This window comes from Phycodurus eques, chromosome 5 (assembly GCF_024500275.1).
Source record: "Phycodurus eques isolate BA_2022a chromosome 5, UOR_Pequ_1.1, whole genome shotgun sequence".
In the NCBI taxonomy this organism is placed as follows: domain Eukaryota; kingdom Metazoa; phylum Chordata; class Actinopteri; order Syngnathiformes; family Syngnathidae; genus Phycodurus; species Phycodurus eques.
Genome location: NC_084529.1, coordinates 19,866,682 through 19,882,215, shown reverse-complemented (window position 1 = coordinate 19,882,215; position 15,534 = coordinate 19,866,682). Strand labels below are relative to the sequence as shown.

Sequence of the window (15,534 nt, the reverse complement as noted above, 5' to 3'; positions counted from 1 at the left end):
CAACAGGGATTCCCCTCACTTGGGTGTAAACTTTGCCAGTCCAGTGAGAGATTCACCGGCAGTCTTGACCTGGGCACTTTTTAAATGGCGCCTACTGAGCAAGAGCATCAGACATGGTAGTATGCAATTACTGTATATATTGTATAATATAATAATATAATGTAATGTACAACCCCAATTCCAATGAAGTTGGGACGTTGTGTTAAATATAAATGAAAACAGAATACAATGATTTGCAAATCATGTTCAACCTATATTTAATTGAATACACTACAAAGGCAAGATATTTAATGTTCACACTGATAAACTTTATTGCTTTTAGCAAATAATCATTAACTTTGGCTTTTTTAGAAAGTGTTGGAGCCATAAAATACTGTCTAGTACGCGTACTATTTTACTACGAAGCCACGCTGTTGTAACACGTGCAGAATGTGGTTTGGCATTGTCTTGCTGAAATAAGCAGGGGCATGCATGAAAAAGACATTGCTCGGATGGCAGCATATGTTTCCCCAAAACCTGTATGTACCTTTCAGCATTAATGGTGCCCTCACGGATGTGTAAGTTACCCATGCTATTGGCACTAACACAGCCCCATACCATCACAGATGCTGGCTTTTGAACTTTGCGTCCATAACAGTCCGTATGGTTCTTTTCCTCTTTGGCCCGGAGGACACGACATCCACAATTTCCAAAAAGAATTTGAAATGTGGACTTGTCGCAAAACAGAACACTTTTCCACTTTCCATCAGTCCATCTTAGATGAGCTCAGGCCCAGAGAAGCCGGCGGCTTTTGTGGGTGTTGTTGATGAATGGCTTTTGCTTTGCATAGTAGAGTTTTAAATTGCACTTACGGATGTAGCGCCGAACTGTATTTACTGACATTGGTTTTCTGAAGTGTTCCTGAGCCCATGTAGTGATATCCTTTACACATTGATGTCGGTTTTTGATACAGTGCCGTCTGAAGGATCGAAGGTCATAGGCATTAAATGTTGGTTTTCGGCCTTGCAGCTGACATGCAGTGATTTGTCCAGATTCTCTGAACCTTTTGATGCTATTATGGACCGTAGATGATGAAATCCCTAAATTCCTTGAAATTGTACGTTGAGGAACATTGTCCTTAAACTGTTCGACTATTTTCTCACGCACTTGTTCACAAATAGGTGAACCTTGCCCCATCTTTGCTTGTGAATGACTAAGCAATTCAGGGAAGCTCCTTTTATACCCAATCATGGCACCCACCTGTTCCTAATTAGCCTGTTCACCTGTGGGATGTTCCAAACAGGTGTTTTCTAAGTTAATAAATATTTGCTAAAAACAATAACATTTATCAGTTTGAACATTAAATATATTGTCTTTGTAGTGTATTCAATTAAATATAGGTTGAACATGATTTGCAAATCATTGTATTCTGTTTTTATTTATGTTTAACACAACATCCCAACTTCATTGGAATTGGGGTTGTATAATATTACAATTATAAATGGACATTTCCTCCCATAAAATGTAGAAGAAAGTCATTACTGGCTTGATTTTTGTAGTCTTTGACCATTGTGTCATCATCTTGCCACCTTCAAATTATTATATAATTATTATATAAATTATTATAAACAAATAAATACAATAAAATCTCATTGGTTCTTTATTGATTCTTGTGCATCCTGTCATGATTAACATGGGTGACAGATTGCCAGGGGATTTTGTGCCAGTTGGACACACTGGTGGTGGGTACAAACTGCTTTTTTTCAATTTTAGAGAGATTGGGTAGGGAGGTGCAGAGCTACTGTGTGGGTTATGGGTGGGGCTGGGGATCGCATCCTGTACCCCCTAAAATACAATGGTTCCTTGAGATACAAGTGAACTGACTTAGTAGTTTTTTTAAATAAGAGTTGTCGTTCAGCCATTTTAATTTTTTTTTGCTTTTACTTTCAAGCAAAAATTTGTAAGTACCGGTACGACCACTACAGGGTGGCACCGAACTCAACTCAACTCAATTCACGACAACTAGTAATTTGGCAGGTTGTGAACAATTCTTCAAAAAAGAGGCTTTAAGCTGTTTATTGCCACCAGCATTTGAGGTTCGACTAGTAAATTAATCATAAATCAAAGAGAATTACATGTGTTTTTAAAACAAACCATAGCTTTGCCTTAACTCACTCACTGCCATTGATGGTATCCATCCAACCATCCATTATCTGAGCCGCTTATCCTCACAAGTGTCGCGGGAGTGCTGGAGCCTATCCCAGCTATCATCGGGCAGGATGCAGGGTACACCCTGAACTGGTTGCCAGCCAATCGCAGCGCACATATAAACAAACAACCATTCACACCTACGGGCAATTTAGAGTCTTCAATTAACCTACCATGCATGTTTTTGTGCTGTGGGAGGAAACTGGAGTGCCCGGAGAAAACCCACGCAGGCACGGGGAGAACATGGAAACTCCACGCAGGCAGGGCCGGGGATTGAACCCCTGTCCTCAGAACTGTGAGGCAGAGGCCCTAACCAGTCTACCACCGTGCCATCCAATTGATGGCAGTGAAATTCAAATATCCACTTTAACATGGAGGACTGGCAGTGAAGTCCGCTCACTTAATGTTAACACATAATGGGGAGGCGTTTGAAATGAATAGCATCAGCGTCGCTGTGTTATAAACCTTTAACAGCAGATATATATATATTTTTTAACAAAAACTGTGGAGCAACACATGTGGACAGATAATATAGCAATACTCACAGGCATTTATTCTTTAAAATTACTAATACTACTCCGGATTACTGAGGAGTTTTGACCAGCTCTGTGTATATCAGTATGTCTGTTTTATATTGCCCTCGGGTGGCCAAGGCGCACACAGCAAAAGAAGCAACTCCAGTCCATCTAATTGAAGCAAAGAAATGTGGCAAAAACTGTTCAAAGTTTTTTTTACATTATATTTAATTATGGAATCAGTGTATATTTATATTATAGATGGCTAATTTTGTTCAAAACATTACAGAAATTGTTGTTGAATGTATTAATGGCATTTCCGTTCATATCACTGGGAAAAGATGATATGAGATACGAGGATTGTGATTTATGAATTTGGTCACTGAATGAATTTGACTCATATCTCAAGGCACCACTCCACATAAATTTTTGCCAGGATACACATGCTGCCACAATTTCAATGTTATAAGCCCTCAAACAGGGGATTTAATTGCTGGAATAATATTTTTTAAAGATCAGAACTATAAAGACAAGAAATTCAACATTTCCAATAAGGTCCTAGCACTGCCAGTAATCGGGCACTAACAATACGAAAAAATATATTTTTTAAACATTACAAGAGCAGTAATTGAACTAATAATTAATACTCGTTGGCTCAGAGGGCATCCACACAAAGTCCATCTCTAAGAAATACATCTTGAAGTATGACAGCATTATTTTTCTTAGCAAACTTTAATCACTGATATTACTCATCGCTTTCATCAGTCAGTACACAGTTACTAGTGTCATCAGGCTCCGAATTAAAGTTAATGTCATCCTCATCTGAGCCCTCTGTCCATATAAAGTGGTCATCCCAGAAGACAAAATCACATTTGAATGAGTCACACTTTAAGATTACTGGTTGGATTTTCATCTGCTGTTTGTGTGTCACAATGTAATAGATCTTGGTTGTGTTTAAACATTAGCCTTTTACACTGAAACTGATGTTTGCTGTCAAACCAGATTCTGAGGTAGGAACGTGTACAAGTACAATGTCAGGTGATTGTAATGGTAAAGAATGTACAATTAATCTTAAACAGAAAAAAAAAACAAATTCTCTGTGGCCAGGTAACAAAAAAATATTTCTCCAATATGTCTTATGACACAGATTAAAACTGTCCATACGACAAAATCTTTAACACCCTTTCGAAATGTTTTGTTGCCAATATGGACCGGTGCTAAAGAATTATCTACAACTCAACAAGAAAAATGTGATCACAGAACACAAACACATTAGTTAAACATCCACAAAACTTTGGGTCACCTTTGACTGAAACAGGGCAGGGCTGACAAGCACTTACAATTGACAGACAGATGACATACATAATTAAGGTGATAAACTAAATTAGTTGCATCCCACACAAACCAGCAAGCTAAGGAGGATTCCAGATGATAGGTATTTCATTATTTATGAGGTGTCAAATACAGTATGAGTGTCTGAGTCTGTTGTTGAGAGTTACCATCTCGGTATTATTTATAGGGGCAAATCTTGAGGGTGAAGACATACACAATGCAACACCAAGTAACTTTCAACTCTGACCGCTAGGGTTTAACTCTGAGGAAGTCCACACCCAGCTCTAAAATGGCTGCTTCAAACCAAAATGGCCAACTTCCTGGTTAATCCTGTGAGTAGGTTTAAAATTTCAATGTTATAGAAGACGTGTCCACCAATTTCATGTCAATCAGTTTCACTTTCAAGGGGCCACTACTGAGTGAGTTTTAGGAGGGCTCGTGTTCAGGGCCCCTAAAATACATACATTCTCACCAGGTTCAATGCACAAGAAACACCATTACCAAGAGGACCTTCGCACAAAATCTTCTTTTCCGTTTGGTTTGTCCCTTAAGGGGTCACCACAGCGCGTCATCCTATCTCCTACATCCTCCTCTCCAACACCAACTGCCCTCATGTCTTCCCTCATGACATCCATCAACCTTCTCTTTGGTCGTGGGAAGAAAGCCAGATGGACTGACCCACCTTGTATTTGGGTGTCGGGGAGCGATGACTATCCGCGAGCTGTTTGTTGCGTGCAACGGACCGGGTCAACGCCGCCTGGACGTCGTTACACACCGCCTGGGCTCTCCGGAGGTGATCTTCAACGGCGGGAACTGCCACTGCCTGCTCCTTGAGTAACGGGGGTTGGTAACCGTAGCACGCCATGAACGGGGACATACCGGAGCTGGTGAGGTAATTGTGAGCGTACTCGATCCACGGGAGGAATGAGCTCCATAAGGAGGGGTTGCATGCAGCAACTCAGCTGAGGGCTGATTCTAGGGACTGGTTAGCCCACAACGTCTTGCCGTTGGTCTGCGGATGATATCCTGAGGACAAGCTGGCTGCTGCGCCCACCGCTTTACAGAACTCCTTCCAGACCAGGGATAAGAACTGAGGACCTCGGTCAGAGACAATGTCGATGGGAATACCGTGGAGTCTAAAGACATGCTGGACAAGGAGGTTAGCAGTTTCAAAGGCAGTCGGTAGTTTGGGGATGAGTATGTAGTGGACACATTTGGAAAAGCGATTGATGATAGTGAGAATAACTGAGTTACATTCTGAGGGGGGTAGGCCGGTAATGAAGTCCACAGCGATGTGAGACCAATGGGTGGCTAGGAATCGGCAAGGGACGCAGCAGACTGGCTGGGGGCAGGTATCACGACTTCCCTCAGGTGCAGTCGGACCAGGCTTGGACGAATTAGCGGGTGTCTTTGATGAGGCTGGGCCACCAGAAGTGCTGTTGGATAAACTAGGTAGTACGGGTGATGCCAGAGTGACAAGTGAGTTTCGAGTTGTGGGCCCACTGTAGGACTTCAGACAGAACGTGCGGAATCCGGTACAAATCGGCGGTTCAGATGCTCGGTCTTGGGTTCTGGTTGGGTCTTTTGAGCCTCCTTGACCACCTGCTCGTTCTTCCACGTGGCTGCTCCAATGAAACAGGAGGAAGGAAGAATGGGTTCTGGTTCTGCTGAGCTGGAGTGGGTGTGAGTAAATTCGAGACAGGGCATCAAGTTTGGTGTTACGGGAACAGGGACGGAAGGAGGGACTGAAGTTGAACCGGCTCAGAAATAGTGCCCAGCGAGCTTGTCGGGGGTTGAGACGTTTAGCTGAACGGAGGTAAGTGAGTTTCTTGTGGTCAGTCCAAATGATGAATGACAGTTCAGTCCCCTCCAGCCAGTGCCGCCATTCCTCCAGGGCCCATATTATGGACAGCAGTTCTCGGTTGCCGACGTCAAAATTCCTCTGCGCAGGGGACAGGCGACGGGAAAAATAAAGCACAGGGCTGTAATTTCTGGGTCGTGGTGTCCCACTGCGAGAGGGCAGCTCCAGCTCTGGAGTCCGAGGCGTCAACCTCCACCACGTACTGTAGGAGGGGTCAAGGTGGCGCAGAATGGGAGCTTTGGTGAACAGGGTTTTGAGTTGACTGAATGCTTGAGAGGCTGCCGGGGTCCACTGAAAGGGGGAGCTGGTCGATGTGAGGCTGGTGAGCGGGATAGCGACCTTGCGGTAGTTGCGGATGAATCGACGGTAGAAGTTGGCAAATCCAAGGAAGCGTTGCAGTTCTTTATGGGTAGTGGGGATGGGCCAGTCGGTGATGGCTTGGATCTTGGTGGGGTCCGGTTGCAGTTGTCCTTTTACGATGATGTAGCTGAGAAAATGGACTAAGGAGAGATGGAATTCTCATTTATCTGGTTTGACGTACAGACTGTTCACGAGGAGGCACTGGAGGACTTGGCGTACATGGACGCGGTGTTCTTCGGGAGAGCGGGAGAAAATGAGGATGTCATCAAGGTACACAAACACGAACCGGTTTAACATGTCACGGAGGATGGCATTGATGAAGGTTTGGAAGACTGCAGGGGCGTTGGTTAATCTGAATGGCATGACTAAGTATTCAAAGTGTCCGAGAGGGGTATTGAAAGTGGTCTTCCATTCATCCCCCTCTCGGATATGGATGAGGTGGTAGGTGTTACGTAGGTCCAATTTGGTGAATATTTGAGCTTCGCAGAGAGGTTCAAATGACGGTTCAATGAGGGATAGGGATTTGTTTTTAACGGTGATGTCATTGAGTCCCCGATAGTCTATGCAAGGGCGGAGAGGGGTGTTTCTCTTTTCTTTAGAAAAGAACTGGAGCAAATGGAGGTTTGGCTCACCACCACGCTCGTGGATCGCGGTGATCCTGGTCTTTTGGTCGGAGGGGGCAAGAGGAAATGACATGACCGGATTGACCGCAATAAATGCACAGCCGCTGGATAACAACGCTGAGCTCCTAGGGGTCGAAACGCATTTTACCAATTTGCATGGGCTCATTGGGTGCAACCGGGGTTAACGAAAAGGCAGAAGACTGTGCAGGGGGGCGGGTGAGAAGCTGATGGCGCGGTGCTTGGAGTTACACGAGCGGACCCTCCTCTCTCGTGCTCTCTCTCGCAGTCTGTTATCCAGACAGCTGGAAAGGGCGATGAAATCCTAGAGAGAGGAGGGCTCGTCCCAGACCGCAAGCTCATCCTTGAGTTGTTCAGATAGGCCGTTCAAAAAAAAATCCCCCTAAGCGCAGCATCATCCCACCCACATTCACCTGCAAGTATATGGAACTCAATCGAGTACTCTGCTATTGATTTAGCGCCCAGAGTGACCGTGAGTAAGCGACGGGCGGCTTTTTTCCCTGAACGGGGTGGTCGAAGACTTTGCGGACTTCGGAGGAAAAGGAATGGAATGAAAATATTACCGGAGAGGAGTTGTGCCATAAGGAAGTGGACCATTTAGCTACTTTGCCACGGAGGAGGTTAGTGACGTATGCTACCTTGGATTGTTCGGTGGGGTAACTGTAAGGTTGAAGGTTGAAAACTAGGGTGCAGTTGAGAAGAAGTTGGCTACCAGTGCCTAAGTCCCCGGAGTAGGGTTCGGGTGGATGTGCATGAGGTTCTTTGTAAGGAAAGCAGGGTTGCTCGGAGACTGCGTACTCAGTATGGGTACTTACGGGGGTCGAACAGATGTTAACTTTTCTTTTCTCGGGAGACCTGTTGCGAAAGGGTGTGAAGAGTTTCGGTGATTTCTTGTAAGGTCTTGTCCTGACGTCCTATGTGGGCCCCTTGGAGGGTGAGTGCGTTCTTGAGCGCCTCCGGGGTTGCTGGGTCCATGATGGCCAAAGTATTTTGTCACGAATGGAGAGGAGCTGGACCCAAGAGCAGGCGGAGGCAGATAGGTTATGATGAACAGTTTATTATGGAAGGTAATGGAGGTGGTCCTAGGTGCGTTGGCAGGCAGTGGCGAGGATAGGCGGCTGGCTTCGCAGCGGGGTGCCAGGAATGACGTAGATCAGGAACACGGGGGGGAAACACTGAGAAGGAAGAGAGATACAGGAGTCATTAAAGGGAACGAGGAATAGTGTGGCTTACATGAGGCAGGTGGGCCATGGTACCGCTTGGAGAAGCTGCAATACTTTGGCGAGGATTTCCGGGATTAGGCAGGTTTATATGCAGGTGGTGACGAGAGCTGATTGGTGACAGGTGTGCGGTATAGTCTTCCAGGTGTGCGGTATAGTACTGCAGGGCTGTTCATGACATTACTAATTGATTTATCGCAAACGTAACTTCATCGATTGAAGCTTATCAAGCTACCTGGTGATTCTTGCATCTTCGCCACTTGTAGGCGACTCATTGTTATGATCACCACATGACACTTTTCTTTTCAGAGAACACTTAGCTGAACAAACTATAGCGGGGGGAGGGAAATAACACCCAAGACATTCCATCAGCCTAAATGTAACCTTCCTGACCAGACACAGTCTGAGCTGTGGAAGGAAGACTGATGGCTGCCAGAGAAAAATAGCACTTTGGATATTTTTACATTATGCAGATGTACATTGTGGTCACATAATCATCTAATACCACTGATTCATGTACCGATCTGTGCTATAAAGTTTCCCTGATTAATCCATAAAGGCTTTGTTGTTGTGCACAAACAAGGCAAAAGGCAGATGCAGAAGCCGGTGTCAGTGTATAGGAATGTCAGGAATGTACTAAGCAGGAGTGATCACACTGGGCCATTGATGCAGATTTATGACCTGCCTGGTCCAAGGTCCTCTAGTGGTGGACACCAGGGTGTACCTTTACCAGCCCCATCCACTTACCCAATGACCTATACCAAAATTAATGACTGAATGGGTCATTTTGGGCCTTGTTCACCCCAGGGACACAATTTAAGGTGGATCTTAACTGTTCAAAAGCCAGGTTTTTGTGTTATACAAACATGAGAATGATATAAATAATTTCAAAATGTTTTCTACTATTTATGTAACCTAACATGTGCAACTCAATTGAACCTTTTTTTAAATGTTTTTTTATTCTTAAATTTAACATTTTTTTTTTTTTTTTTTTTATATATATATAAATCTTTTCGAGACAGGAAGTTAAAATAATGTCATAACTGGGATCTGGCTGTGTTTCGAATTAACCAATCACACTCAAACTCCCAAAAATTAAATTGGAGTCAGCACACACTTAAATTAACCCTAAATAAAGTCCAGTTGTTCTAGTAGGCTTTTCCTTTCATTTGTATTTTGCTTTACAGCAGCAGGTTGGTTTTGTGCTAACACTGACTGCTAGATCAAACTGTTCATAATTCCCTCCACCTTGTCTATAGCGCCATTTGTAGTTGCATAATAACAGCCCCAAAGCATGATGCTGGAACTAACCATGTTTCAATATCAGTATGGTGTTATTTTGGTGATGAGCATGTGTTGCGTTTTTGCCAAGCATCCCTTTTGGAATTATGTCCAAAAAGTTCAATCTTGGTTTCATCGAAACTTAATACATTTTCCCACATGTTTGGGAGATTTTGTGATTGGTTAATTCTAAACTCATCCACATCCCCATTTATAAGAGGGTGTGTACACTTGTTCAACTTGAATTACTTTTACTTCCCCTACTGAGAATATTTATTTTTTTTCCAATTAAGTTGTAATAGTGGAAAAATGTTTTGAAATAATTTATCTTGGTCTAATTTGTTTTCATATGAGAAAAACCTGGAATTTGAACAGGGGTGTGTAGACTTTCTAAATTCACTGTATACACTGAATGTAGATGATTTTCATGTCAAAAACATATTCAGACATAAACTTGGTCTTCAGTAACGTCCTTTGGTAGGGTCCACCTTTATTTTGTGTTCTGATGACTTTTGCGATGTATATATGTTTATATTTTATTTGTGGTTTTTGTTTGTTTGTTAGGTAGCATGATTACGCTTGGATTAAGAATTAGGATGAATTAACTAGCTAATTTTCACAAACATTTATGGAGGGTTGAGGCATGCATTCCATTCAATTTTGATTTTTTTGTTTCTTATTAAAATACAAGAATGTTTTCACATTTTCCTTTATTTCTTAATTGGAAGTGACTGTAGTTACCTTGATTGATGTGCAAATCGAGATGTTTGGTTTACCGATGGTTAGTTGTTATTTAGATATTATCTTTTCATTGTTGTAGTCTGCTTGCTTTGAGTGCAATGACCACCAGATCCTGCCTTTGGATTTATAATGGAAACAGGTTTACAGTGTATGGTGGTTAGCAGCCATTTTGTAATGTGCATTATTGCCACCTACAGAAAAGGAGTTGAATGCATTAGATATGCGCAAATTGAAGCTCTAATTTCATGCATACCCTTGAGAAACCCCCTTCGCAGATGCCGTGATACTTGTCAAACTGCAGCCTCGATTGGCGCAAGTCATCTGTCTGGCTAATTTTCATCAGATGATCTCATCATTGAGTGACTGACTCGCTTCTGATCTCGTGGGTGTGATGGAAAGTATTTTTAATGGGTCCTTCCCCAAGCATTCGCCCAAGGAGTGGCAGAGCATTTGATACGAGGACCAAATCGACACATTATTATAATTTTACCATCTGAACCACCGATGCCTATTTGCCTACTTTTATATTAATTTCAAAAGAATAGACTGGCTCCCAGTTTTTTTTAATTTCAGTGTTTCTTTAAAAACCCACTGAAGCACAATCTTTGGTTACAAATTAGCTTTTTTTGCACGTATTTACGATATTCATCATTGAACAGCATTTCCATTTCCATCCCATGGTTGCATGAGTTATCGCTGGGTAATTCGGTTTCCTCCTGCATGTGGTGGCATGAAAAACAAACACTTAAAAAGCTACAGAAGAAGCAAAACACTGTTTAGTTACTCCTAGTCTCATGAGATTTGTTGACATCTCGCATGACTTCATGAATGATGAAGTTTAGTTTTTTTTTCCAGAACATTTTGACTGAACTCCAAATTTGATCCCTTTTGGGAGGTTGACTTTGAAGGCTCCACAGGTCTGGTCTCATGAATCATATTCCTGATTTTAAAACTTGTGCATTGCGTGTAAGGAAGACGAGGCCGAAGGTTGATCGTTGTCCTCCGATGTAACCAGAGCCTCTCAACGTGCGAGAGGGTGAGCGGGGGTGACTCTGGCGAGGGGAACAAGGCCAAGATTTACTGTGGGCGTTAAGGCATATTCCATAAACATTGACACACACACCAGCTGCCTGGCAGTGTCACTAGACTAGCCCCCTTTTGGTGCAGTGGCCAGTGTTGTCTGTGCTGGGTCGGGTCCCGAGGATCTGATAGCTGCCGCGGTCGCCACCTGCTTCGCCAGTGTGAGCTGTCTGTCATTAATGGAAGTGCACTGATCCACACCCGCTGTGGAAGTACAGGTGTGGGCTGTCACTCTGACACTGAAGCAGGCCTTCACAGAGGCACGTGTACTGTACAGTATATACCAAAATTAACAGTCCAAACTTTTTCCTCCGAAAATCGAAGGATGCAAGGGTCACTTTGAAATGACTAAATCACTCAAACTATAAACCATCAAGGAATTATATATTGTTTATACAGTATATTATGGTTATTTTGAAAAACTTCTATATTATAGCTTAGTGTGAAAGGTGATGAGGCAATTTTGGGGTGACCCACGGCCCTATATTCCACCTGAATAGATCCACGCCTCTACTGAGCAGATCACCATAGTCACAACCAAAGCAAGCGCTATCTGTACGAGTAAACTGTCATTTGTTAAAGCAGGTAATTAAGAATCATAAATGTGATCTGTTCATAAATCAGACATTGATATGGACCAGGAAGTGGCGGAAATGAGTTTTTTTTCTGAAATGTCTGAATTATCTTTATTCAAAGAGAAACTTTTATACTATTGGAACAAATTATGTAAATTCAATTCATTTCAGTGGAGAACATCGGTTTGATAAAGCAGTAAATTGTGTAAAAGGCTTGGTCATGGAACTTATTCAATGCGTAAGCAAGGTACCACTGTAGTTGAAACGTCAGCACGGGGCAGAAATGGTATGTCTTTCTTCAATTTTGCCATAGTATAGACTAGACATGTTAGACTTAATGTCATTCATATTACATTGTTATGATCCATATACAGTGGGTGTGGGACGAAATATCGCAACTGTACTTTTTCCTGTTATTTTACAGTATTGATGCATAAATATCAAATATCGAGATGTCCTACTATTAACACACTTTCCACACAAAGTTGGACCAAATATGATGCAAGTCTCAGTATTCTCTATTCACTACCGTTAACCAATGAAAACAAGTTTTATTTCAGATATAATACAGTGTGTCTGCTTAAACATTACAAACATAACATGAAAAGCACACTGTGGTAACTACTAAAAATAAAATTATAAGGTTTTTAATTCATCCATCCATTCTCAACACTGCTTATCCTGTTCAGGGTCACAGGGCAAATGTTTTTCTTCCAACATATAAATTATCGTACAATTTCTAAATTGTGATACCATTGATAATGTTGCTGTTGGTACAGTTTCATAAACATTTTGAATTGTAGTTGTAGCAACCATACAGCTTTGGTTATACAAGGGTGAAATTGTCATAGTGTTCCTTTACCGAATCTTATAAGATTCCGCAAGTGTCCCTTGCCATTAAGCATGGTTGAATTGAATTATTCTGTTTTTCTGGGAAAATTAAAGCAAAGACACGTTAAAATGGTGATGTTTTCATTACAGGACGGAACGAGCTGATCGCACGCTACATCAAACTCCGCACTGGAAAAACGCGGACCAGGAAGCAGGTAAGTCCTATGGGGGCAACGCCACTTGTGAGCTGTCCCTATTTCTGATCCCCTTTAGAAAGTTCGCCCCCGCTGAGTGATGCCCCCGACTCCCCGGGTAGGCAGCTGCCCGGCGTACAGATGCAAAGGGATCGTGTGTTGGCACTGTTTTTTTTTTGTTTTGTTTTTTTTGCGCCCCATGGACGTGTTGCTCGTTAGAAGCAACGAGAAGCTGGGGAATATGGCCATGTGGATAGGGCGAGGGATTTGAAACGCTATCCTCAAGTGCGCCATTTGATACGCAGGGACTGATGTAGGGGGGTAATGATGGATGTGGATCGAGAGAGACCCTGCTAAGTCATATGGCATGGTCAGTGTGGCAGTGGTGATGAGAGAAGCAGCAAGGGAATGGAGCTGGACGCTGGGGCAGATTCAGATAACTTTATTGATCCCAGTGTGGGGAATTCATTTGCAGCTTCCAGGTCCAAATGCACATTGAGACTCAACAAACACCAAATTGGACAAGATCATAGAAAATGTGGCAAATAGATAAATACGCTTTGGGACAGTGTGAGATAAATGAATAAAAGCAATGAGATAAAAGCAATGCAACACATTAAAACCTCAACATATGAAAGATTCAAAGAAAAGCAATTTGTTTAAAAAAGCAGTGTCAGTGTTGAGGAGCCTAATGGCAGAAGAAATGAAAGACTTTGGGCCTGGTTTACTAAAGGTTTGCGCTTGCAAAAACAACCGCAAACTTTATTGCGATTGGAAATTCATCTACTAACCTGACCCACAGTACAGGTACGACCTACCTACCTACCTACTACTTACTAACTACTAACTGAATTGGCAATATTGGTGCGTAGTTCATTTTGCGTTTTCTGGGAAGAGCATATGCAAATAGATGAATTTAGCCTGGGTAATGTGATTCATCAAACCTGAGACAAAATGGGCTGGCTGATTTTGCGTCTCAAAATACCGCTTCTCAAAAGCAGGTGCAAACCAGGCACCGTAGCACAGGCAAAATGGGAAGCGGCTGTGAGAACTTTTGCAGGTCGTGTAAACATTTTTGAAATGCTAGAAAAAAAAATGATCCAGGCATATCGTCTATTGAGCAATACAATTTTGGAGTTTCGGAATGAACTCAGGGTTGACTTGGAGCCAGTCACAAGAAGGAGTCTTGCCACATCAACTTTACACGCATTCATGGTGAGTTAAATCAAACACCTAATAGCTTTTATACGAGTCCTGGCTTCCCCAAAATTATCGAAGCGTTAGATATGTTTGTATTTCCTCTTCCAATTACACTTCCAATTCCATTAAGAGAGTAAGTGTTTCCAGGTCTTTATCAGCTGAGGTCGAACCACTTTGTGGCGTTTCGTTTTGTTTTGTGTTCTTTTATTTTTTTTTATTTTTTGCTGATGCTGTCGTTTCTTATTGTCCTTGTAATTTTAGGTTGAATTTTCCGGTTTTGTTACCACTAAGCCATTTGATTTTGAGGGTCCACTCTCGTGCTTAATTTGTGGTGCTGAAAGCAGCTCTGCTCAGTGTTGTTTCCAGTGGTCTCCAGTTTGATACTAATTTGCTTGTTAGCATTTGACACATTTTAATAACATTCTCCACCAGGTAAATACATAATAGTAAAAAATTCACTCCTTTTTTTTTCTGCGTTCACTAGGTGTCCAGTCACATCCAGGTTCTAGCACGACGGAAGGCCCGTGAGATCCAGGTGAAGCTGAAGGTACGCTATGTGAGTCAACCTTTTTTCTTTGTTCTTACTATTTAATATTAAATAGCAAGTGGCAAGATGTTTAAAATACAGTAGCGCCTTGAGATACTTTAATTTATTCCGTCACCACGCTTGTATGTCAAAACACTCGTATCTCAAATCATTGAAATGATTGGAAATGTCATTGTGTTACAGCATCCCCCCAAAACACAAAAAAGAGAGTTTTTAATAAGAGAAATAGCCCTCTATAATATTATGCTTTATAAAAACATACAGCTGTGACAGTTAAAGAGTGTAAAGAATTAACCAGTTTTTGCCACATTTTTTGCTTCAGTTTAATTTACATTGTGCTGCTCCTTCTGGTATGCACACCTAGTCCACCTGAGGGCAATATAATACAGACATAACGACACACCTGGAGAAGAGTTTCACAACTGACTCAGTAAGCTGCAGTAATATTAGTCATTTTTTCCAAAGTATTAAGAATATATCGCTGGAGTTGGGTGGAAACCTCACATCTCAAAAAGCATTACTTTGCAGGAAACCAAAAAAGTGGCATGTTTGTTGAGCCATTAACATTACGTCATCAAAGAGAGCCAGCCATTTTCAGCACTTCATTTTGGTCAATAATATGTAAAAATAACATGCGCACGTGGGGACTGACCGATAGTGTTCATTAGTGAAAAAAATATGAAATTGACCAAATTTGAACAAAGGAGGTTTTGGCTTGAAGTCAACGTTATGCTTGTGAGTATTTTTATGATGTCTGTCTACATGTGTTGCTCCACCATTTGAGTTCAAATATCTGTTGCTTATAGGGTTATAACACCGCAATACTGATGGTATTCGTTAGCCTGCCTATTGCATTTTGCATTGTTTGTTAGCATTAAGCTAAATGACCTTAATTAAGGAAAAGCTATGTGATTGTTTTAAATACACAACATGTAATTCTCTTTGTTTTGTTTAGTTTACCAGTAAACC

At 42.0% G+C, this 15,534-nt stretch overlaps 1 protein-coding gene across 2 annotated transcripts in view; it reads left to right on the top strand.

Annotated features, from left to right (window-relative positions):
• LOC133403248 (transcriptional enhancer factor TEF-3-like) overlaps nt 1–15,534 on the top strand; it is a 51,040-nt gene that overhangs the window by 16,207 nt on the left and 19,299 nt on the right. The window contains exons 3-4 of one of the 2 annotated variants that reach the window (XM_061677981.1): nt 12,775–12,839; nt 14,503–14,565. In XM_061677981.1, coding sequence (XP_061533965.1) covers nt 12,775–12,839; nt 14,503–14,565 — 128 coding nt within the window. Of the gene's footprint in view, nt 1–12,774; nt 12,840–14,502; nt 14,566–15,534 lie in introns of those variants that run through there. The other variant, XM_061677982.1, reaches the window with a different exon arrangement.